Source organism: Phialemonium atrogriseum (assembly GCF_030411735.1).
Source record: "Phialemonium atrogriseum strain 8032-3 unplaced genomic scaffold QBC33scaffold_9, whole genome shotgun sequence".
NCBI classification, from domain to species: domain Eukaryota; kingdom Fungi; phylum Ascomycota; class Sordariomycetes; order Cephalothecales; family Cephalothecaceae; genus Phialemonium; species Phialemonium atrogriseum.
The window spans coordinates 713,666-737,643 of record NW_026848146.1 but is presented as its reverse complement, the minus strand read 5'-3'; the positions used below and the strand labels follow the sequence as shown (position 1 = coordinate 737,643).

General features: G+C 55.4%; 8 protein-coding genes across 8 annotated transcripts; 4 read left to right on the top strand and 4 right to left on the bottom strand.

Annotated features, from left to right (window-relative positions):
* The first annotated feature begins 110 nt into the window (after window positions 1–110).
* On the top strand, window positions 111–1,364 carry QBC33DRAFT_383042 (uncharacterized protein). Its single transcript, XM_060424075.1, has one exon. It carries the CDS (start codon window positions 311–313, stop codon window positions 1,013–1,015), a length of 705 nt encoding a protein of 234 aa, XP_060284777.1. The 5' UTR covers window positions 111–310; the 3' UTR covers window positions 1,016–1,364.
* Window position 1,365: 1 nt separating this feature from the next.
* QBC33DRAFT_607160 (uncharacterized protein) lies at window positions 1,366–2,853 on the bottom strand. Its single transcript, XM_060432328.1, has one exon. The coding sequence runs from the start codon at window positions 2,557–2,559 to the stop codon at window positions 1,615–1,617; it is 945 nt and encodes a 314-aa protein (XP_060284776.1). The 5' UTR covers window positions 2,560–2,853; the 3' UTR covers window positions 1,366–1,614.
* A 940-nt stretch (window positions 2,854–3,793) lies between these two features.
* Window positions 3,794–4,947, top strand: QBC33DRAFT_607156 (uncharacterized protein; the record flags this gene model as incomplete). Its single annotated transcript, XM_060432327.1, has 2 exons — window positions 3,794–4,779; window positions 4,864–4,947. Exons 1-2 carry the CDS (start codon window positions 4,264–4,266, stop codon window positions 4,945–4,947), a joined length of 600 nt encoding a protein of 199 aa, XP_060284775.1. The 5' UTR covers window positions 3,794–4,263.
* Window positions 4,948–5,547: 600 nt separating this feature from the next.
* Window positions 5,548–8,902, bottom strand: QBC33DRAFT_448946 (putative nad-specific glutamate dehydrogenase; the record flags this gene model as incomplete). The annotated part of the gene is made up of 3 exons (XM_060424498.1): window positions 5,548–5,578; window positions 5,631–8,547; window positions 8,605–8,902. 3 exons carry the CDS (start codon window positions 8,900–8,902, stop codon window positions 5,548–5,550), a joined length of 3,246 nt encoding a protein of 1,081 aa, XP_060284774.1.
* A 4,951-nt stretch (window positions 8,903–13,853) lies between these two features.
* Window positions 13,854–15,873, top strand: QBC33DRAFT_535370 (kynureninase). Its single transcript, XM_060427620.1, has 3 exons — window positions 13,854–14,213; window positions 14,275–14,633; window positions 14,702–15,873. The coding sequence occupies exons 1-3, from the start codon at window positions 14,087–14,089 to the stop codon at window positions 15,623–15,625; spliced, it is 1,410 nt and encodes a 469-aa protein (XP_060284773.1). The 5' UTR covers window positions 13,854–14,086; the 3' UTR covers window positions 15,626–15,873.
* On the top strand, window positions 15,836–18,931 carry QBC33DRAFT_382587 (Six-hairpin glycosidase-like protein). Its single transcript, XM_060424074.1, has 6 exons — window positions 15,836–15,950; window positions 16,084–16,125; window positions 16,187–16,700; window positions 16,755–16,790; window positions 16,848–17,374; window positions 17,432–18,931. Exons 3-6 carry the CDS (start codon window positions 16,239–16,241, stop codon window positions 18,732–18,734), a joined length of 2,328 nt encoding a protein of 775 aa, XP_060284772.1. The 5' UTR covers window positions 15,836–15,950; window positions 16,084–16,125; window positions 16,187–16,238; the 3' UTR covers window positions 18,735–18,931.
* A 1,687-nt stretch (window positions 18,932–20,618) lies between these two features.
* QBC33DRAFT_535354 (ribosomal protein L32e) lies at window positions 20,619–21,798 on the bottom strand. The gene is made up of 5 exons (XM_060427619.1): window positions 21,726–21,798; window positions 21,625–21,664; window positions 21,389–21,513; window positions 21,136–21,257; window positions 20,619–21,007 (listed from the first exon to the last, which is right to left on the bottom strand). Exons 2-5 carry the CDS (start codon window positions 21,662–21,664, stop codon window positions 20,899–20,901), a joined length of 396 nt encoding a protein of 131 aa, XP_060284771.1. The 5' UTR covers window positions 21,726–21,798; the 3' UTR covers window positions 20,619–20,898.
* A 189-nt stretch (window positions 21,799–21,987) lies between these two features.
* On the bottom strand, window positions 21,988–23,974 carry QBC33DRAFT_535350 (uncharacterized protein). The gene is made up of 4 exons (XM_060427618.1): window positions 23,842–23,974; window positions 23,724–23,782; window positions 22,584–23,657; window positions 21,988–22,521 (listed from the first exon to the last, which is right to left on the bottom strand). The coding sequence occupies exons 1-4, from the start codon at window positions 23,900–23,902 to the stop codon at window positions 22,435–22,437; spliced, it is 1,281 nt and encodes a 426-aa protein (XP_060284770.1). The 5' UTR covers window positions 23,903–23,974; the 3' UTR covers window positions 21,988–22,434.
* Between the last annotated feature and the right edge of the window lie 4 nt (window positions 23,975–23,978).

Here is a 23,978-nt window from a genome sequence, read left to right as displayed (position 1 = left end):
CCGGATTGACACTGCCGTGGTCCTTTCGTATCCGTGTACAGGCCGATCGACAAGAATCTGAGACGCTTCACGTCTCGCCCTCGTCAGAGGTCCTTCTTTTGCAGCCTCAATCCAAAGAGGTATCCTTTACAATATCACCCTTCCCAGAGACCATAGCACCAAGACGGCTATTCGACTCTTGAACCTAGAGATTCTCGAAAGAACACGACGATCAGGATACATCACCCATCACCAACACAGACCCGCGAGAGGAGCGACTGTTGACAGCTTCAACAACACTTGGATATTCGACCCTTCCTAGGAATTATCAATGGCGAGGCGCGAGAGGCGGCGACGGCCGCGCTTGGCGGACATTCTAGCCATGGCCTCGACGGCCACTGCGATGTCGTTGTCCACCTTCCAAATCATCACCTCATCCTCAGTTCCCATCGGGTGCATACTCGCCTACAACTCTCCCATTTCTGGATGCTCAACAAGCGATTTCACCCAGGGGAGGACATGCTCGGACACTTGTGTGCGGAATATTCAAAGGGTCGAGGAAAACATCGCCGCCGCGTGCGATGGCGTCAGCAGTACCCCGGACACAGTATTAGGGCAGGCGTTAACGGGAAACTTGGTCGGCCTTCTTTGTCCCTCAGCAATCGCTTCGACACCGGCCGTGGTCACTACTTCGTCGCGACAGATACTGACGATGACCCCGTCGAAAGAGACGACCGTCGCCACGTCTGCAACAACAACCGAAGCGGGGGAAACCGAGTCGCCCCTTCCTCCACCGCCTGAGTTTGAGACGACAAATATTCCAGCATCACCAGTGCAGACTGGGCCATTGGGTATCAACCCCACGGACGCGACTGGAGCGCAACGGACGAGCGCGCCGTCAGCACCCGATGCAGGACAAGGTGGCGGCAGCCCGTTCGATGTTGCTGCAGCAGTAGCCTCCGATTCGAGGCGACTTGCCGTGCCTTGGCTAGAGACACTCCTCGTAGCGAGTGTTTTGGCCGCTCTCCTCCGATAGCGGACTGATAATAGGACAGAGGATGTTGGCGTTGAGGAGGACGAAACTCGGCATTGTTGCTCATGTAGCTTCCTTACTCATCTCTTAGACCACGGGCATTGGTTGATCTTATTGTGAGGCGCAGTTGCGAACCCCGTCATGCGGACGAGCCTGGCGCCGTAATACTGGAGGAAATTTAGGGAATCAGAGAGGTTGTGCAACTGGCTGAGCAGCAGCAAAGGGGACCTCTCGTGGAGGAATAAGGGGGCGACCTACAGAGGCACATACTTCTTTACAGACTTCCTTATGAAGTCGTGATATTAATAGACAATGCAACGCGTTCGCATAGGGGTGAGACGAACCTCAAATAAAAATAAAGATACCATATTTAAACTAGCTGTCTGTCTATACATAATATCTACATATTCCTGGCACTCGGTGACTCTGCCCTCGAAATACCATTACCATTTCCAACCAAACATAGTTTAGTACAGGACCAGTTTTGCTTGATTTCCCCGACACTTTCTTCTCACGATCAAGGTAACCAGATAGGGGGTTGAGATGACAAGACCGCCACCACCAATGACACACATCAAGATGCCATTCAAAACATACCCCCCTCAGGCACTCTCCTTCCACAGCTGCCGCATCTGAATAGTACCAGGCACGCACGCCAGGAACCCGACCATCCAATCGCTCACGACGCCCTTCTCGGACCCCCAATGCAGCGTCAGGGGCGCCCACGCCAGGTTCCTGACCACCGCCCTGCCCCAGGCGCCCTCTCCGGCGTCCTTGACCGGCACCGCGCCCACCCTCTCGGCCGCCAGGCGGCCCAGCTCGACGCCTACGTACGCGCCCCACAGGCGCGCGCTCCAGCGCGACGCGCGCGCCTGCTGCGCCGGCGTCCAGCCCAGCACGCCTTTGGACGACAGGTAGGCGCCGTTCTCGAGCGCCTGGAAGGTCGCGCAGAGCGCCAGCTGCAGGTACGACACGGCCGTCGAGGCAGCCGAGGTCTGCTCCTTGTCCTTTTCCGAGGCGCCGCCGCGGAGAGACCGTATCGTGCCCGCCACGAGGCCGCGGCCCCAGAAGTACATGCCCAGGAGGCCCCACAGGCGGAGCATGGTGCGCGTCTCGGAGAGGAGGTTGGAGAGGGCGCGGAGGCGGGCGGCGAGGGAGAGGATCGCCGCTGCGGACGGGGAGGCGGCGGGGTCGGCGCTGGTCAGGAGGACGGTGGCGCGCGGGGCCAGGAGGGCGAGCCAGGCGCGGGCGCGGCGGCGGTGGAGGGCGGGGAGGTCGGCTAGGCCGCCGAGGGCGGAGGAGCCGAGGCGGGCGGCGAAGCCGACGAAGAGGAGGACGGTGTCGATGCCCGAGGGCGTGGAGAGGCACCGGTTGAGGCGGGCGAGGGAGGCGTCCATGTTGGACGCGGAGGCGGCTAGGAGGGCGCCGAGCGGGATCGGCGCCGGTTTCGGAGCAGAGGACGAGGGCGGCGCCGCGGAGGAGGGGATGGGCTCGCCTGAGGGGAGATCGGCGATGGCGCCCGTCGAGGGCGCGGGATCGGCTGACATTGTGGGTGTGGTTCGGTTGGCTTGGCCGGGTAGGGAGAGAGGCTGGGCGTGGACTTGGGGTTGGTCGTTCCCGAACCGAGGTCGGTCTAGTCTCGGGCAGTCGCGAGGCTAGAGGCAGGCCGGTTGGTTACAATTTGCCGCCGGTTTCTTGGTGCGATGATGGAACTGTGAAGTTTTGAGGGATTCTCCTAGAATCCACAAACTGGTTATATTCTCTTACGCTATGTCCGAAAAACCTCCAAGGGGGGAGTTGCGAGATAGGATATAATTTGGCTTCCCCGCAGTGTTTTGTACTATTATCGAGTGGGTTTAGTGCCACTCGTACCTCGGCCCGCGGTCCACTCAACGGTAGTTACATTGAACCACAGCATCCACTTGGGAATCGCGACAGACGCGTTAAGGGTCTAGAACTTAATCAAGAGGTGGCCAGGTTCTCGCTTCAGGTTTCTAGTTAAGCACCAGAATTGAAACTCGGGTCTAGTGAACTAATTCTTCTCATTTCCGTCTCAACTTCTATTTACATATAAGCTGAAATAATCGTTCGTGTTGTCGCTTGGGTACTCACCGGATATGGATTTCCCCTGCTTCCCCTGCTGTGCCATTCCACTTTTGATGGAAGTGCTAACCGGGATCACCCAGGGGGTTATCCCTAGGTGATGAACTTGTGAGCCCAAGCTGAATCCTAGATACTTGAGCCACAATACGATAGACAGCTCATAAAGAGCTATTGAATAGCCTTTAGGCTACCCCATAGCTATCTTCGCTGTACACCAAACCATGGCGCCTAGATCGCCATCGACTGAATACTGCGTATTCCAATGCGACATTCTACCTACCCCACCTCCTAAAAAAGCTGCCGAAGCCGAAGCTATCAGCCGGCGAAAGGGGTTCAGGGACTCGGCCCCACCCCCGCAATAGACTACCGCAAATGCAGCATGTTTAAACAGTATAAATAGATGCCCAGACAGTTTACCCTTTCTGCCGACAATGGGACATCCAGCTGGGTTCTAGACACCCGCATGACTTGGGAACAAAGCTACCAGATCACCTCACTTGCGTCTCCCCAATTAGGGGTCTTTTGCTTCGCCGGTCCCGGCAAATTGTTTGCGGAGGTGGCACCGGAGCATTTCCCAAGCGCATGTTTGCCTACTTTTATATTGGCCCGCAGGTTAAACGCGAGATCGTCGCTGGGCGGATAAGAACAGCATGCCGGATTAATTGGCACAAAGAGAGCTTAGAAGCGGATTGGTGCTAAACAGCCAACCCGGTCATTGGTTAAGGAGAAGACGCACCGTCGGAGACTTGCATATATAAGGAGCCGCGCCCAGACGGCCAACAGGGGTGGGGAGAGGGTAAAAGATGACCAGAGATGGAAGTGAAGCGGATGGGCCAAGATTTCGAGACGCCGTGGGAGAAATGATCGCGAATAAGCCAGGAAAAGAGAGCCAAGTCATAGGGCGCTCTACCGCGACCTGTTGACGAGCCAGAACACTGCTGGTCATCAACCGCGCCTGCTTCGTACCCGTATCCCGTTTGCTCGGGCTGTTACGGGCGGACAGACGGGGGTTATAAATCGCCAACGCAATCCCCCCTATTCCGGTATCGCACCGTCTTACCAAGCGATACAAGGTCTGTTACCGGCTTCGATCTTAACCCCGGCCGGCATCTAGCCAGCCAGCGAGGCAGCAAAGCCAAGCCCCAACGATGCGCCCCCGCCTAGCACTCCACACGCTCCCCCTCCTCGCCCCCGTCTCCGCGCACGGCTACGTCGAGTCCCCGCCGACGCGCCACCCGGGCCCGGCGTCCCTGGCGGCGTGCGGCGCGGCGGTGACGGAGGACATCACCCGCGACAACACGTCGCACGTGGAGGGCCTCCCGGAGCTGGCGGCGGCGGACCCGGGCTACTCGGGGCCGGGCGCCTGCAACTTGTGGCTGTGCCGGGGCCTGCAGTTCGACGACAACCGGGAGGGCTCGCAGGCCTGGCGGGCCGGGCAGGAGGTCAACTTCCGCGTCAGGCTGACCATCCCGCACGACGGCAGCGCCAACGTCAGCGTCGTCCGCGCCGCCGACGACGCCGTCCTCGGAGAGCCCCTGGTCGTCTGGCCCGAGGGCTACGCCAACGAGACGCTGTACTACGCCAGGGAGCTGCCGCTCAATAATACCGACTTCAACGTCACCCTGCCCGACGTCAGCGCCGAGTGCGGAGTGCCCGGAGCCTGCGTGAGTCGTCCTCCTCTTCTCCATTCCCTTGTTGCTTGAGAAATAGGGCGGGACCCCGGGACGGCTGACAGGCGGCTTGCGTAGGTTCTCCAATGGTGGTGGTATGCCAAAACCGCAAAGCAGACTTACGAGTCGTGCGTCGACTTCACCATGGCGGCGACGGCCTAGGCTGGTGATTGCCGCTGTGGTTTCTCGGCGGGAACTGTGCACAGAGATTAAACAGGCAGGGAGACGCGGCCCACTCAAGACTGGCGATGAGAGCCAAGCAAGGCAGGAAATCGAGAAGAGGCACGCACGCACGCACGCTGTAATGTAAACTTGGAACCAGTTGCATGCACAAATCATCTGAACTAACCTGGAGTTACCTCAATGCAAGGTGGGCAAATGGACACTGTTGAGCTGGGCATAGTCGCCCTCGGTTCCCGCAATATCGGGGTCAAGGGGCGTCTAAGTGAAAATGCTCTCGAAGCAAACAAAACCGTTACCTAGACTTTATATCCCCTTGTGGAAGGTCAGTCACGACGGCCCAAGGGAACAGGGTCTCTTCTCTCTTGTTGCGTCTCCATGTCGCATCGATCTAGACTCGAGGACCGAAATAAACAGCCACGCAGGCAGTAAGGGAAAGAAAAGACCATTATCTTGTTCCGCAGTTCTCAGGATGCTTTTTTTTCCCCGTCTCCCAAAATATCGTACGTATTAATTGCTCCATTTTCCGAACCTTTTTTTACCCGCAGACTCTTCAAAGAAAACTCATCTCGAATACGCCGTTCACTCGACCTTGCGCATCCTTCTCGACATGCTGTGCATTTCTGTTAGTCATTGTCATCGCCAAGGTGTTTGCTTGTACTTACAAATCGTAGAATGCGAACTGGCTCGGGGAACTACCGTATTCGTACACGAAACGACTCGCCAGATAGCTACCAAAGATGGCACGGAGGTATGCGTTGGGAACACGCTCGATGATCGTCTCTAGACCAATCTTCTCGAGTAGAAGCCTGGGCAAGGCATCGGCAAGAACGGACTTCCGGATGCGCTCATTCTCCCACAGTTCCGAGTGCTGCAGCTCCTCGTCTAGAGTCGTGATCGCTACCGAGAGCTTATCAGACAAGAGCGAACGTGCGACGCCGGTCTGCTCATGTTCGCGCCAGATGGCCTCGAACTCGAGCCGAGCGTTCTCGCGGATCTTGTTCTGGACCGCCTTGACGTATGCCTGGTAGAACTCGGGAACGTTGCCGCGAGCGTCATGGCACATGTGTTTGACGAAACCCTCGTCGTCAAAGCTGAGCGAGGCGAGAACTTCGAGGGAGGAGCTGGTCACACCACCCTTGTTGGTGCTGGCGTCCTTGAACAGGGTGCAGCCCGCCGCTTCGAGCCGCAGCTTCGCCTCTTGGGTGATGAAGAGGTTGGCTCCTTCCACGATGTAGGGCACCGTGGTTTTGCCATCCTTGATCAGTCGACTGGCAGACATGAGGTCGATGGACTCTGGTCGGCCGCCGCATGGAACAAACATATCAGTGAGACCCGCGTCGCGAAGGTGATAGGTGTTACGGAAGCCCGTGCCGCTGTTGATGACCTCACCAGTGGGAAGGGTGATGTTCGAATCCTCACAGAGGACCCGGTATCCGTCCTTGGAGAGCTTGGATAGATCAAACTGGGAGATCATGACCCGCTTCTCGGCGAGGCGGCGAAGCTCCTGCTTATCGATGCCGTTGGGATCAACAAGGACGCCGGATCCGTCGACAACGGACGTGTACTTCTCGTTACTGAGCAGGATTTCGTTGCTGCCGAGATCACCATCGGGCCCACCGGTTTGCATCTTCCTGACCTTGGAAGGATCCAGGTTTAGCTTACGATAGATGCCCGTGACGTACTCGCGCACCGACAGCGTGGTCATGCCATAGTGGTCATGAGGAATGCCGCCAAGCTTCGGGGACTTGCCGGTGAAGAACGACTTCCACCAAGGAGCACCTCGAGACCGCGCATGCGCCGTGGCCCAGTCGACGAGATCGGCGGTGTTCTCATCGGGCCCCATGAAGAGAATCTCCTCCTTGCCGTAGAGGTCGACGATCGGGTTCTTGATCCCTGGCGTCTCTGCCGGCAGCAACAGATCCAAGATGCTGTCGATGTACTTCTCAAAGGCCTCGCTAGCCCTGTCTTGCTGCTTGGGGTCGAGGAGGATGACTCCCTTGGATCCGCCCTCGGGGATATCCTTGTTCTTCCGCTGCTGAGTGCTGGCAAGGCCGTAATTCTCGTCAAAGAGGTTGCGGGCATTGATCGAGTATGCTTCCTTGCTGCGAGACTTAACGATGCGGATGCCGCCGCGGGAAATGTCCTTGAAACGGAGGTGGAACCCGCGAGACTCCGAGGTGATAACAAGGAACATGCCGTAGAGTGGGTTGGAGTACTCAATCTTGGGAAGGAAAGAAGGATCTAGCCGGAAGCTGAGGGCTACCTTGGTCGGGGTGAAGTAGTTGGTCTTCAGGATGGCATTGTTAAAGACGCGGAAGGCGGTCATGACCATCTCCTCGTGCTCGTTGGAGACATCCTTGGAGATGTATTCCTTAAGCTTCTCGTCTGAGAGCACTTCGACAGCAGGGTTTGGCAATAAGGAGTGGGCCTCAAAGCCCGGTCCAACGCTCAAGTGAACGCTCGCAAAAGAGGCGTAGAGGGCGCGGACTAGGCCGGGATAAGAGGTGATGATCTCCAGGATGTAGTCCGGAGTAAACGTTTGCGTCCGGAGCCGGCGCTTGAGCTTGGACAGGATCTCGGCGTGTACGTTGTTCTTCGGGTCAAGGACCGATACCAGCGAAGCGTACTCGGAACCAAGGCGGTTCAGGAAGTGCTGGACAAAGACCCAGACGCAGTGTCCGTAGATGGCCTCCTGCAGGCTGAGTTCGCCCGAGGCGAACAGGTTGTGAAGCTTGTTCTGCGGGATGCAGTACAATAAGGAGATCTCCTTTGTGATCTGGTGGATCGACTCCTCGATAGGCGGGTACTTGGACTCGATCATGGCGGCCGGCCGCAGGTAGATGCTCATGACCGTGATGCCGTTGGAGAACTGCTCGACGTACTTTCGAGAACTCGTCACCCCGTAATAGTGGTAGAGGTCGCTGAGGGCACTGAAAATGCCCCTCGCCGTTCTCGAGCGGAATGCGACGACCAAGCGCTTCTCTCGGGATCCCTCGATATCATATACCTCGATGACTGGGCCAGACCTGCTGACGGCAAGTGCAATGATATCCTGGTAGATCAGTTTTGTGTTCTTCGTCGCCTTGGCCAGGAACATGCGGTCACTGATGACCTCGAGCCGCGTCTCCAGGGGGTCTGCCTTCGGCTCGACGAACTCGCACTGGTAGACGAAGTAGCAGCGCAATGTCGCTTTCGAATCGGGATGGCCGCCAACAACACCAGGGGACCGGAAAGTCTCGACACGGAATCGCTTGTCCGTCTCGACACCGTCCAGGTACTTGGCTTCCAGTCTGGTCTCGTACCTCGGCCCGCCAATTGCACTCCGGCCAGGCTCGCTTGTGTCGATGTAGATGGCGTGATCCGACGACTCCATATCCAGCCTGATCTCCTCCCGCTTGTCCTTCCGGGAGGCTGCCGCGATCTTGGCGGCGTAGAGGGACATGATGTGGTCCGCAATAACGCGGGGAGTCTCCAGCTGGAAGTAGACATCATCGATGCCCAGCTCGTTGTAAAACCAGGTAATTTGGGCTTCGACGAGGCCCTCAGGGATGTATCCCTGAGAATTGATCTCCTCCTTGACTGATGTATTCGTTAGCATATATTGGTATTAATTGACCGCCTGAAGAACCAGCTCACCTTGCTTCATCTGCTCTACCTTGCCCTTGAATTCTGGGGCAACATAGCCGACGGTGGCTGATCGCAGAACCCTATGGCCATTGCCATTGACAATTGGGACACTGAAGTGTGTCGGCTGAGGTGACGGATGCCTGGTAGGGTCGTCTTTCAACTGCCCAAGTAGCCCCTTGGCTAGGGTGGGTGGGTTGGGTGGTAGTTGTGACTCAGTCATAGTGTCGACTGTGAACTCAAAAGGGTCTGTATAGTCTGGAAAACTAGTTATTGTCAGGTCAGCTGTCTCTATAGTCAAGCATGCCATGTTGTGCAGAGGGTCTCTCTCATGTGAGAGAATCTATATAAACTCTGTCCTGACAAAAGAGACGAGACTGTAATAAAGGGGGCCTCTGACGTGGGCAAGACACTGCAGAGCATGGTGCAGAGCACGGGGGGATATAGAAGGGGAGGGGCTGGACGCCACCAGTGGCTAGTATGCCAGATACCATATAACCAAGCTGGCGGGCTCTGATAAGGCCCAGATATCTCTCTCGTATCTTTGAAACCCAAGCTGTTGGAGCTAGAACTAGAGTGGGCTGCATTCCCGGCTCGGATGAGCTGGGAATGTAGGAGGCCTGGCTGTAGGTGCGGCTAGGGGCGAGCAAATGAAAAGGGAGAAGGGGAATGAGGCACGATACAGACGCCAATTTGCGTTATCTTGGGTTGAGACATGTGAGGATAGAAGCCGGGAAAGCAGCACCGACTTGCTCGCCGCTTGGTTTGAGTCAATCGCTCGTGGTGCTGTTCCGGGGCTGATTATCGTGCCCCCCTTGATAAGAGGTTGCGGCACAAAGAGAGCACCGAAAACGGATATCGGGATTCAAAGGGAAAGGGCAGGCCGACATAAAATAGCAGATAAACCAGGCACAAAACGAAAAGGTAGATAAAGTGCCTCTTTCGTACGTGTCGTTAATGAATGAATGTGAGCGTACCTTGTAGTCTGCAGGCAAACCGTGGGAAGATTTGCTTCGGTGATGAGTTGGTTTGGTGAGCAGTGTAGGTGGGCTAGGGATTATGGTGTCTTGATCTGATCTAAGCTAGAAAATAGATGGGCGTAGGGGATTGACTGTATGCGTCTGGGGCGAAAACCTGTTGGCCGGTAAGGTGTGTATTAGCACCTACAGCAGATCTAAAATGGGGCAGATGCATGACGCCCACTGTCGCCTTACACGAGAGAGTAAGACAACAGTGGGAATTATGCGGCAGCCATGTGGCTGCCATCGCCCATACGAGGGCCCACCTCAGGAGGCTGAGGGTATGAGGTGGATAGGAGATAGATAGGAGGAGTGAGATCGGTTACCTTCGTCTGGTGATGGTTTGAAGGTTCAGAGGTCGGCACGGTCGGGAGAAAGATTGGGGGAATGCTTGCTCAAAATAGCAACATGCGGTGTTCGGTGTTCTTGAGTCACTGACTCGCGTTGCAAAGGCCAATTCTTTGGATGATGACTCTGAATTTACTGCTAGTGCAGGTGCAATTGAGCGGGATACGTCAGCTCTTTATATGTGGCCACGCTGAGGCCGCCCTGAAGCCACGCTGAGCCACTGTCGGCCTAGGATTCCTCGGATAGCATTGAATTTGCCATTGACTCCCTATTCTGGATCACGACGGTCCGGGATCTCTGCGATGAAGACGAAATTTGAGCCGTCATGATGCAAATATGTTTATTCTTAGCAAATCAAAACGATCAGTCTAGCCATTTATGGTAGCTGGTTAAGTCTCTGGCTTGGATTTTGGGACCCACCCGACCAGAAACGGAACGCAGGTACGGAGCTCAGGTACGGAACGGTTATTCGAGGCTCTCGTGACTTTAAGGTTTTCTCTTGGAGACTGAGGAATCCCGGATTTCCCTGCAACATGTCAGCCCACTTTTCTTGGCCACGCCGGGATGCAATTGGGTCCCATCAAGCTTGACACTCACCAAGAACTTGTTTCGCTTTGCGGAAACATTCAGTCAGGCACAGAAACGAGAAAGGGATAGGAATGCGGAGGTATCTCTGCACTAGCTTTTATCGGTGTCCGCAGTACGGTTAAAAAAACGTCGATCCACCGTCCTCCACAGTTGGACAGAAATATGGAGAACGGCATCCGTAGAGGTATACCGAGCGATGATGGTGACCGTACAGGCCTACAGGTCGGGCACTGTACCGCTGGGGCCGGGTGCCACCTGTGCCTTTTGCCCCCTGGGTGGCACCGTGACCCGATGAGGAACTCGCCGCCGTGCCGCCCCTTTCCGCCAGCCGGCAACCGGAAACGTGTTCGCCCTCGCCGGATAGATTGGTTATCATGAACAACTCGTGATTCTCTGGCGAAAACGCCCCCAGAACACGCCGCCAAGGGCAAGCATTGCGTTGCTTACCGCTTCTTTGCGTTTGGAGTCTGGTCTCGGCAGTCAGGCAGGCATTCAAATGCCTGACATATCATGTGGTCTATGCCTAATGGCGTTGTCCTCATCTCGGGCCCGGGGCCTCGACCGTTAGCCCTCAACGGGATGGAAAGCCAGGCTGTGGGCCATGGAGGTCAGACAGAGAAGACCCGTGACCTTGGAATAGGCATGTCCGGTTGTCTCTGTACGTAAGAAGTGCAGCTTGGCATTGGCCATTGGTGTCAAGTCTTGGCTGGGACCCACTTGATCCACTTGATCCGCGCTTAGGGGTAGAAGCGCTAATTTCCATTACCCCAGGCCTGCATCACCTTGGTATAATCTGGGGGTAATGGAAACCCATTCGTTGGCCACGGGACCGTCCGAGTTCGATGCCCAGTTCCAAACTTTCTGCCTATTTCCCGTCTTGGTGTCATGAAGCAGTACGTATATTCCGTCTGTATTCTTGACCGCTGAATGTTCCTCATGTTCTGGCCAGAACATTGCCAACCGGACGAGTATCCGGATGGGGTCCCAGCCAACCAGGAACTCGGTGAGCCGAACATGTTCACAGCTGAATTTCATCTGTCACTGCCACCGCTAATAGTACGTCACGAGACAACTCCTGTCCCAGTGACTAGGAGGCATTTCACGAGAAAATAAGGTACCTAATTAACCATGGTTTCGGAGTCCGGGGTCCATTCTAACGGTAGCCTGACGTTTTGAGCCCCTTCGACCTTTGAAGCAAGTACAGACACCGACCTGGTGGTCTAGACCGCATGCATACGGAGCACGGTGTACCCATCAGGAGACCGACAAAATTCGAACCACTGCCACTAACCTGCCTGGGCTGCTAGCGAGCGAAGGTACAAGGAAGTGAGGTATGAATCCCAACAAAAAAGACCAACGATCCAGCTGCATTTGATTCGAAGGGGAGCGATCTCCAAGACTTCCGCTAAAATGAATGGTGGTCAACCTTGCAGGTTTCTGGTTGGATTCACACTCATACGTACATGTACAGTTGGTATGTACTGTACATACAATACAACAGCCGATGGCACTGGTCATGCAGCAAGGCCTGATCCTGATTCTACAAGGTCTCCACATCTGCTTAGAATCGTTCAATTTCGGCCTGGCCCGAGTCCTCAGAATCGTTTCAATTCCTGCTGTCAGAATCGTTCAATTTTAGTTTTAAGGATCTAAGTTAGGTCCGAATTGACCAATTCCAAGTATTCAACCCGGGCACGGATTGACTGATTCATAAGATCCGGGCCGCGCCCGAGTTGAAGGTCGGAATGAACCGATTCTAGGATCCAGGTTGGGCCCAACTTGAATGATTCCAATGGTCGGAATGGACCGATTCCAAGGATCCTGGCCAGGTACTGTTTCTGAAGAAGACGGTCCTGAGGAATCACTGTTTGGGGAATGAGGGGAGCCCTGGTTGAAGTGACTGTATGAAAATACCTACCTCTATATAAAAAAGTTTACAGCGTAGCTGCAGGTGCGAATCGCCCAGCTTGACCAGGTGCAATTCGCACCTCTGGGCCAATTCGCACCTCCACTCCACACCAATCGCACCACTTCACCGGACAGCTTGACAGGTGCGATTCGCACCTCCACACCAATCACCACAAAACCAACCTCCCATAGCGCAAGATAAGTGTTACACACTCCTGTCATAGGCGATACCTGTTCTGCATCCTTTCTTGCACCAGCTTAAACCCTCATTTCCTGTCTATCTTGTTTGTCGCGTCCTTCGCCTAATGGTTAACCCTCTATTCTGAGTTACGATTGATATTGCCTTGGTTACTGTAGAAATACATACCGAAAGTAGGAATTCCAAGCGGTTCTTCAAGCCTGACCCTTCTTTCTTGCTGCAATTAGGGCACAGTTGGCCTGTGGTTGTGATAAACCCCTCATCACAATAATCACAATCTGATCCAGACATCGTGCCCGACTCTTCTTTCTTGCCGCCCATTGTGCTTGACCCTTTCTTGCCGCAATTAGGGCAGATTTGGCCTGTGGTTGTGATAAACCCCTCATCACAATAATCGCAATCTGGTCCAGACATTGTGCCTGTCTCTGACAATTTGTACTGATGCGAGTCAAAATGTTAAGGTGAGTGGGAAATATGGAAGATATGCCTGCGATATTTGGATTGTCGTCCACCATGCCTATATTTATATGAAGTTGGGATGGATGTTAGGCACAGCCGTAAGTATGGAGTACTTCATCCCAACCATGGAACTTACAAACGACATCGGGTGCATCAACTTTTCTTGCTTACTCCGCCGTCATACCTTAGCAAGCTATATGTCGTTCGTCTATGACACCATCCACTGCCCTGTGAACCAAGACATAACTGCTTCTTCTCCCAACCAGTGGCTGCTGTCCCAACGATCGAAAGGCAATCGAGACTATTCGTACATGCCCGGTAACGAATTGGAATCTGTGTTGGTGATGTTGCAAGTTCAAGGTCCGGGCATCGCATCCCGAGCCATAGCTGAGGATTGAGGTAAAGCACTTGCCAGGTAAACCCCTTCCGAGTCTCTCCAATGAGGCAGCTGGCTGTGAAGGAGGTTAGGCGGTTTAGTCAAAGTTGCAAGTGTTAATGTCGCTGCGCTATGGGAAACTATGGGAGACAACACAGCGTTGCACGTCGAAGTACTTGATATCAGGTGCCACAGAAAGGCAGAATTGCGTATTCGCGATATAGAAGCGGCAGGAGCTGCACGGCTCCAGCTGCTCGTTCAAACATCGCGAAGCCTTCAAGTTGTATGTATGTACAGTACCTAGGTACCTAAGTTCTCTGTCCCAGGAAGGCATCTCCACTTGGACCCCACTGGATGCATTCGCCTTTGCCGATCAAGCAGGCGGGGCAACCCCACCTTCTTAAAGCAGTTACACGGATAGAGGCGGCATTGCTGGAGAAAACAGACGTACGTCCTGTCTGGCCGGGATGGGTACCTTAGCTGCTGAGACCTGACTCCCCTCGTTAAGACTTGGCATATACTTCCGGCCGGAGCGGTGCTACTATCCTAACTGTGGTTTGTTTTAGAAAAGCATTCCACTCATCTTCAGTTACAGAGATGAGCCTCGACAAGAGCCGGGATCGGGCAAGGGAACTGGATCACGATGACCCTCTGGGCTTCACGAGGGCCGAGTTCAACATACCGACAAAGACACAGATAGCAAGCACACAGCTCAGTGAGAAATGTTTGGTCTCCCGACAGATGCCATCTGTCCATGTTGTGAATCTGGCTGACGCAATTGCAAGCCGCTACCCCGTCTGGCGATGCACAGGATGACGACAGCATCTACTTATGCGGCAATTCGCTCGGGTTACAACCCAAAAGAACTGTTACCCGGATCGGCCAGTATTTAAGCACGTGGCAGACTCAAGGGGTTCAGGGGCATTTCAAGCCCCTTGACGATTCACCCCTGCCAACATGGCTGGATGCCGATGCGAGGGCTGCCCAGCTGATGGCTCCGATTGTTGGGGCGGATGAGTCCGAAGTTGCTGTCATGCAGACCTTGACGGCCAACCTCCACTTCATGATGTCAGCCTTTTACCATCCGGACATCAATGGCAGGCACAAGATCATCCTGGAGAGCAAGGCTTTCCCCAGCGACCATGTAACATTTCCCGATATCCTTTCGCTGACGGCCTCTCGGCGTCGTACAGGGGCTAACGGGACTTGCAGTTTGCCGTCGAGACGCAACTCCGCCATCACGGTCTCTCTCCCGAGACCTCGATGGTTACCATAAAATCGCCCTTCTCTGAGGACAATGTCCTCACCACTTACGATATCATGTCGGTGATATCCACCCATGCTGAGACGACGGCGTTGATCCTGCTCCCGGGTATCCAGTACTACACCGGCCAGCTGCTGGACATCCCCACCATCACGGCATTCGCGCACAAGCACGAGATCTTCGTCATATGGGACCTCGCGCATGCGGTCGGTAATGTACCGCTCTCCCTGCACGACTGGGACGTGGACGCGGCGGCCTGGTGCACTTACAAGTACCTCAACGGGGGTCCGGGCTGTATAGGCGGCATGTTTGTCCACTCCCGCAACAGCCCGGTCACTAAAACCATCACGGACGAGAAGGCTGAAGAGGGCTACACGAATCGCCTCGCCGGGTGGTGGGGGAATGACAAGAAGACGAGGTTCGCCATGGCAAACAAGTTCCATCCGGTGAAGGGCGCCGCCGGTTTCCAACTCAGCAACCCCAGCATCCTCGACATAACAAGCCTGAGCGCCTCCCTGGAAGTCTTTGAGCTTGCTGGCGGTATTGTTCCGTTGAGGAAGAAGTCACTTAAGCTGACTGGCTTCCTCGAGGAGCTGCTGAACGAGATGGCTGTTGAAGACAAGGAACTGTTTCGCATCATCACCCCGTCGGGTCCCGGGGAGCGGGGCGCGCAGCTCAGCATCATGCTGTCGGGCGGCCTCTTGGAGGTTGTCATGAAACAGCTCGAGTCCCGCGGAGTCATTGTCGACGAGAGGAAGCCAGACGTGATCCGCGTCGCACCGGCGCCCCTCTACAACACGTTCGAGGACTGCGTCGAGTTCGTGGAGGCATTTTCTGCAGCTCTGGCTGCTGGCCGGAATGCGAGGTCTTAATATACACCCTCCAGCGGCCGTAGAACGAGAGGGAGCTTCCAGGTATTTCAGACGGCCTGCTTCCGGGCTACAATACCTTGGGGCTTATGAGCCCTTGTTGAGAACCGTCGATTGAATTCAAATATGTCTTGTGTGTAATTAGTAGAGGCATGTGTTCGTGGAATGAGTTGTGACGTAGGGCTTGTGTCAATAACGGATCGCTTTACGAGTAGGTAGTCTTTCCACGGTCAGGACCGTTCCTGAAGATCACAATTCTACCTGTAGGCGGAACCTTAACCAAACACTCCGACTTGTTTGTGGTGATACAGCAAATAAGAACACATAGGTACAACAAACCATTCTCTACCCCGCTGCATGTCCGTCACGAATTGTCACTTGGGCATTGCTAGGCTGGGATACCTAGTTTTACATCAGTGCCCAGGACCCTGCTATGATCACGTCTAACTGCTGAAAGGAAGGTGTGAGCCTGGTTTTCTCGAGGACATTATACATGCCTGTAGGTAGGTAGGTATATAGAGACGCTGGCCAACCACCACCCTTCACAGCTCACTCAGCCTTCAGCATTGAACCTATCCCACGTTCGCCTCACCTAAAATTGTGGCGGTCCCCTAAGATGCCGTCCGGTTTCCTCTTTTGGGTGGCAGTCGTGTTGCTATTTGCTGGAGAGACCAGCTGCACTGTGTTCGGACCAGCTGGAATCCCACAACAGTACCTCTACGACCGCACTTCGTCTCGGGACAACAGCTGGCATAAATACGTCAGGGCGCCCTCCAGCAGGACTGTCAGTCCGAAGGGAATCGTCCAAGGCTCTATTTCCGGGAATGTATCCAACCCATCTGGTCTAATCGATGGGGAGCACCCGACAATTCTCACACGTCAGACGACAGCGGACAGTATCCCATCCCTGGTGGTCGACTTTGGGCAGAATCTTGCCGGATATCTCAACCTCGACCTTGCAGATGTTGCAAATTTGACCACGCCGCTGCCAGGTCTTAGGCTAGCCTTTTCGGAGACTCTAGAATACCTCACAGGCTCGAGCGATTTCACTCGGTCATACAATGCGGATAGTGGCGATGTAAGACCCTCGAGGTGTTGATATGAACCCTGCTTACTCTAATAACCTTCTAAGAAAGCCAACAAAGTTGTGCCGCGCGGCACTGACCAAGTAAGTTCCATGGCACGCCCTGTTGGGAAAGGTATTAACTTGGATTTGCCTCTGCAGGTTGCTGTCAAGTCGGGATCATACACTTGGACAGACAGCCTGGGCTGTCAACACGACAGCAAGGTTTGTGCCGATGGCCTCCACGGGTTTCGTTACGTGAGGATATGGCTGGAAGCCCTTCCCGAGGATACGCCTTACACCTCCTCCCTGGGCCAAGTGGCCATCTCGTCCGTCAGCCTCACGTATTCGGGCTTCCTGGGAACGCCTGACACCTTTACTGGCTGGTTCGAATGTTCGGATGAAGACCTCACTCAGTGGTGGTACGATGGCGTCTACACCACGGAGCTATGCACCGACGTCTTCCGCGCCGACGACTCGGATCCCCGACAGGCGGCTAGCCCGTCCCTCGAAGGCAAGCTCGTGATCCATGATGGGGCGAAGAGAGATCGAGACCCGTACGTGGGTGACCTGACCGTGTCGGCACTGACGTCCTACCTGTCACACAATGTTCCGGAGGCGGCTCGAAACGTCCTCGCAGACCTGGCAGACCATCAGCGCCCCGACGGCTGGATCCCTCCTGCTAGCATGTGAGTTTATCCTGCGGTGCTCCGAGACCAACCTGGTTTCTGATAAGACTCCCTCAGTCGTGGTTACTCGCTGCCCCTTTTCGATTATCCTCTGCACTGGGTTGTCTGCAGCTACAACCTAGTACTCTACACCGGGGACCTAGACTACTTACGAAAGTATTACCCGGTATTGGTAAAGGCCCTAGACTCTTTCTACCCTTCTGTCACGGACCCAGCCACCTCGCTCCTCTCCAAGGGCCTTGCCGGCACAGCAGGGTACGGAGACTACGCCTTCCTGCCGCGGAACGGCTCAATCACGTACTACAACGCTCTATACGTCATGGCCCTCAACCGGGCCGCGGAGCTCGCCGGCATGCTCTCGACCGACTCGGTCGATGCCTCCCGCTGGCGCGCGCGCGCCTCCGCCGTGGCCGCCAGCCTCCTCAAGCACAACTGGGACCCCGCGGTCGGGGCTTTCTTCGACGGCGGGCCCTGCCCGGGCCACACGTCGGATCTCATGTGTCCGACGCACCCGCAGGACGGGAACAGCATCGCCATCCTGGCGGGGGTGACAGCTTCGGCCAACAACAGTAACAGCAACAATGGCAACGGCACTGAGCCCCTCTCCGAGTCCATCCTCGCCTACCTCTCGTCCGCAACCTCCCTCCCCCACGGCAACGCCTTCTTCGACAACGACCTCCTCCTCCCCCCCGCCCCCGGCGCCAACCTTTTCTCCAACCGCGTCTACGCATACACCTCCTTCTTCGAGCTAGCCGCCCGCCTCTCCTCTCCGTCCGCGCAAACCATCTCCTCGGGCCTCGACCAGCTCCGACGAACCTACGGATGGATGGCTGCTGCCAACAACGACAGCGACGGAGCAGGCGGGGGCGGAACCTTCTGGGAGGGCGCGGCCGGCCCCGACGGCGCGCCGTACGAGGCAGCGTATACCAGCATGGCGCACGGCTGGGCCTCCGGCGTGACGCCGCTGCTGACGCGCTTCGTGCTGGGCGTGCGCCCTCTAGCGCCCGGGTTCGGCGTCTGGGCCGTGCGGCCTGTTGGCGTCGGTGGTGGCGGGGCCGGCGTCGGTTGGGCGAGGGGGGTGGTGCCGACGCCGGGGGGCCCGATTGAGGTGCGGTGGGGGGTGGGAGGAAGTGGTGGCGGCCGGGTGGGGGGGTCGTTCGAGATGAGTGTCAGGGCGCCGCCTGGCACGAAGGGGGAGGTTTCGGTGCCTGTGGATGGGGAGGGAGCTAGGGTGTACGTCGATGGGGAGGTGGCATATGATGGCGGCCCTGTTGGAGGTGGGAGCGCTGCCGCTGTGTACAGGGACAGGTATGTTGTCGTCCAGGTCGCTGGAGGGAACCATACTTTTGGTGTTGAGTAGCCAGCCGAAGGGGATTGTCAGGTCCGGCTTGTATGAGGCATGTCACAGTGAGAAAATGTGCGACGCAATGCTCCGACACGAGGCGTCTTGCGGTTGGGAAGGTGGGTGACCCCGGGCCATGGCTGTAATGAGTACCTATACCTAAAAGACATCGAAGACAAGATTGCAGTTGAACACCTTGACAACCCCGATGTTTCAGGGGCTGCAGACGTCTAGGGTGTCCACTGCCCGGCGGACGGTGACTGGGGGAGGTTTGCTGCTCCTATCTAGTCATGTCATCTCCATACCGGGAACAGAGCGTCCTTGCCTCCGCTCCTGACTGTCCGTCCCGCATCCCAGAAAACGTAGCCCCAGGCCTTCAAGCCGTCCGGTATAAGATCGCCATAGCAGTTGATGTACGTCCCTTTCCACATCATGACCCAGACAAGGGCGGTCCGCCCTCGGTCTTGTCACCGGGAAAGGGAAGTTTCCGCAGGACAGCCTCTGCCTGGTTGTCGTCTGAAGGGTGACCTTGGCGTCTCCAGGAGAGAGCACGCTCAACAGAATTCGGACACGAGTGACATATTGGCCAGCATTACTTGCCCATTTCCTGGTGGTTATTTGTTCTCAATAAATTTTGGAAAAGCTCTATCCCTCTCGCGGTAGTGCCTTGGGCGTACTCTTCGCGTAACACTGGAAGCCGTTAGTCAACCAGTCGCTGACATTGGAGCAATGGGAACAAAACACCAAGAAGTGAAGTTACTTGCTTTTAAAATCAAATTCAGGGGCAACATCAAGATTATCAGGGATACCCAGCACCTATGGACGTCCCCTTAGATATCCGGACAGACTTGTTCATACTTGTCCCTTATGAGAATATATATGCAGGTAGCAGGAGGGAGGAAGGGTCGGCTCGTCGCATGTAAACCGGACCACACTGAAGTAAAAATGTCACTGGTGGATGCCATTCCAAGATCTCCATCTGTTCTGCAGGCCTGCAGGGTCGCAGGCGCAGGCCCTGACGTCACCCCTTAGCCCCTGCAAAACCATAGCCCGGAATCCCACTCATTATCGACTTGTATATAACTGTACGGGACCTCGAGTTCTATATTTTCGCCCCAAGATATATTTTCACCTGCATTATCAGCCCCTTTTAAAGACGTGCAGCCGAGCTCTCAAGTTCAAGATCATTCCAAACAGCTCAGAAAAGCCCAGAAACAGCACCTAAGCAACCAGACGACTTGTACTGCACCCCCTCCCCACCCCAACTCCTTTAAATCGAGGAGGCAGCCCGCGGCAGCGAAAGGGTCCCCCTACGACCAAGGACTGGCGAGGGGTTAGGCCACCATCAACCGCACCCCGGACCCAGAACAGCAGCCAGGCGACTTGTTGTTGTCCCGGAGTCGAGAGCGCGAGCAGAAGAAAGGACGAGGGGGGGAAGAAAAAGAAAGGGAAGGAGGATGCCGTTCTTCTACAGCAAGAGGGTCGGCGGCCGCCATGTCGGCACCAACGTCATAGTCGACCGGCACGGGGCGCACCGGGCCCCCTGGCGGTTCAGCTGCGGGATGTTCAACTGCTTCAAATCGCGCTGAGCGAGAGGAGGCTTGGCCGTTTATTTGGGCCAAGTTGACCTATTGGGAGACCTGGCTTCAGAGGGTTGCTTGAAAACCTGTTAGTCTGCGTTTGTCTCTTGTCGGCTCGAACAGCGGGGAACAGATGCGGCCAGTGCTGACGGAAATGAGAGCGCTTGATGAGTTAATGGCAATCATCTGTTGGGTTATCTTTTCAGCAGTTTGGCGTTTTGGAGGAGTTCCTGCTTGTCCTTCTTCTTTGGCTCAGGTTGCTGCGTTCCCTTGTATTTGATCAGCAGTCGTCGTACTTGGTCTCAATAGAACTTCCTGAAAGGCCCAGCAACATTGGAAAGCGTGTTCATGCAGCAGGGAATATGTTCCGGCTGTATCGCAAAATTCAGCGTTATCGGAGGAAATGGAGGCTGCGGATGTGTTCAAGCGAGGGTCGAGGAAAGACCGAGCACCGAAGGTTGCGGACCAGCATAATGACCTAGCAAGCTGCGTTTTCATTTCTCTAGCACGAGGTATATGCCGAATACCCGCAGACAAAAGAGCAGACCCTTCCGTGTAACCGCCTGATGCATCAAAACGTGAAAAAGCCCCAGCGTCCCTTTTTACACCTCCGTCGTGACCCGCGCCTTGGAGTTGGTGACCTTGACGTCCAGCTGCTTCGCCCGAGCGATGATATCGATCCTCTTCCTCGACGACACGTTGTGAGCGATCCTGTTAGAAACGCAAAAAGTTAGCCCCATGACAAATGTCCCTCCAACGTAGTGTTCCGCCATCTCCCTCACTCCCAAACTCCTCGGTGTCTCATGTGAATTGTCCGGCGGGATAAGAGAGGAACGTACTCTGCGGCAAAGACCTTGTTGTGCATCAGGAGAAGCTCGACGTCCTTCACGTTGCTGACGAGGAAGGCCTTGTGGCCCGAGGGCATCATGTGGCGGGTCTTCTTGTTGGAGCCATAGCCGATCTGTATGGTTGCAAATTTGCCCTCGTTAGCATCGCAGACCAGAAACCGTCGAGATATCCCGCGCAGTACGCCACGGATCCGGAACCCCGCCATTCCCTCCGTATCTGATAGTCGCTGAGGTCCTCACGTACCGAGGGCATGGCCAGGTTGCTCTTAAACCTTCGGCGGACGCGGTTGTCGATACCCTTGGGCTTCCTCCATGCCGGGGCAACGCACTTGAACCGGTCACTCTGGTGACGGGTGAAGCGCTTCGTGCCTGTGGGATGACAGTTCTGTCAATACTCAATGTCCTTCATCCAACCAAGTCCTGCCTGCGCGGTTCCAGGTCGTCGGTCTCGAGAGTGGGGTCGAGGGCATTTGAACATACGCTTCTTCACGATAGGGATGTGCTTCTTTGCGGAAACCATCTGTGCGACGTTAGATTGATTGTCGAATTGAGTAGCCCGCGATAAGTGAGGTAAAGTTTACCTTGACAGAGTTCGTGGTTGTCGATTGATGGTTTTGCTTCTCCGTGCAGTATTTCGCTGGGACTGGCCAAAAATTTCACCGTCAGTAGAATTATTTTGCGCCCCATCAGGGCTTAGGGCAAATAGCGTAGCCACATGTGCAGCATCACGTGACTCTACATTAACCTTTCTGTAGAGGCCCCACTTTCAACAATGAAACCAATCAACTCGGAATGCGCCAAGGAACAAGAATCTACATACCACCATATGAGATAGGATCAATGTTGGTGAAAAAGTACGTCGCGGATAAGATTGCAATGGTCTATGGTTTCTATTACGTGCCACTATCCCCAGACCACACGGTCCGGAAATGTGGCCTGCTTATGAATCTGGCCTGGCTTGATCGTGACAGGCCAGAGGCTATGAGTGGCTTGGAGCACCTACGGGGAGTCCCAGCCCCAGCCCATAGGCCGCTAGTTGAAGAAGATCGCTACCCCGAGGTAGTCTTGCAAAGGACGTGGAAACAGGCGTGATATCGAGATCTTCCTCACGGACGGGATTCACCGAAGACGTCCCATCTTGATCCTCCCATCCCCAAACAACCATCTCTTAAACACCACCGCTACCAAAGGTAGCGCCCTCGCGGGACCCTGGCGAGATAGATTGCTGGGCATGAGGCTTGGCGTCATTCACAACCCCGGCCAACAAATATTTTCCCCATCGACGTCTTCTCATTGGGTAGCACACTGAGGCTGGCCTTCCTCATCGTCGTCCTCCCATTCATTGCCATATCTTGGGTCTCCTTGGTGAGCACCCATCTGTAAGAATGACGTTAGCTAACTTGGGTCACGCGACTCGAGAGAGTGTATCGGCTCCTTACCTGTTCGATATCCGCGTCCGCTTCATACTCCACTTCATCCACGTCGTCGGTAGCAATGGGCGCGTTTGGTGGCGGGAGGAGCTTCTGCAAGGTTTCGTACTCCTTGTCATCCTTCAGCCAGCCATTCTCGGGGAACTCGATCTTGGTGACGAGGAATAGATCTCCCTTTTCGTCACCTCGCTTGACGGGCATACCCTCTCCCGGTACCTTCAGGATCTCGCCAGGCCGGAGGATCTTCCCACGTGGGTGATCGATGTGGATGCCTCTACCATCGAGATGCTTGAGTACGACCCGGGAGAATCCGCTCAATGATTCCGCCAAGGTAACGTTCAGGTCTGCTGAGAGGTCGTGCCCAATGCGGGTGAACAAGTCATGAGGTTCCTCGACAAGAGTGAAGATGATGTCTCCGGGAGTCTGATCTGGGAGCTGGTCTGCTTCTCCCTCTAGCACGATCCTCTCTCCTTGCATGGATCCCCTGGGGATGTAGATCTCCAAGGCCTTGGTCTCGGTGACTGTGCGCTTTCCCTTGCACTTCTTGCAGCGATCCTTCTCCTTGTAGTAGTTTCCGGAGCCCTGGCAATGGTCACACGGGATGACCTCCTTGCGGACTAGGCCCGGGCCGACCTGGCGATATGCTTCTTGCATACCGACACCCCTGCAGCGATCACACTTATTCGGCTTGATCTTATCTTTTGCGCCCGTCCCCTTGCACTGGCCGCAGACGACCTTCTTGTTTGCCGCAAACTTGACCGTCTTGCCCTTGTACAGTTCTTCCAGGGTCACCTTGTAGTCCTGCTCTTCGTCGGGGCCTCTTCTGGGCCGGCGGGGGCCGCCGCCGGGCATACCACCCATGTTCATGCCAAACATCTGGGAGAGGATGTCGTTCAGGTCGACCTCGGGGCCGCCGGGGCCGCCTCTTGAGGGATCAAAGGCGGCCATGCCGTGGGTATCGTAAAGGTGCCGCTTCTCCTCATCTCGCAGGATCTCGTATGCTTGGGTGACTGCCTTGAACTTGACCTCGGATTCGACTCGCATATCCTCCGGAACCTTATCTGGGTGGTGTTGCAGGGCAAGCTATTGAGGTTGAGAGGGTACCGTTAGCATTCCCATTCCATACATTCACAGGTGTTCCAAGCATACCTTCCTGTAAGCCTTCTTGATGTCGGTCTGGCTGGCAGACTTGTCGACGCCCAGGAGTTCTGTGCCCATTGTTAGCCTGGGGAGCCGCGCATGTTTATACCGGAAGGGCGATACATACCATAAAGATCAATCTCCTCCTCCATGTCCGGCGGAGTAGCGCTTGGTCCTCCGTCTGCCATCTTGATATAGGTGCTGGGTCTACTTGAGATTTGCTTGTAGCCTCGTTGAGTTGGGATGATTTTGATGTTGCTGGTG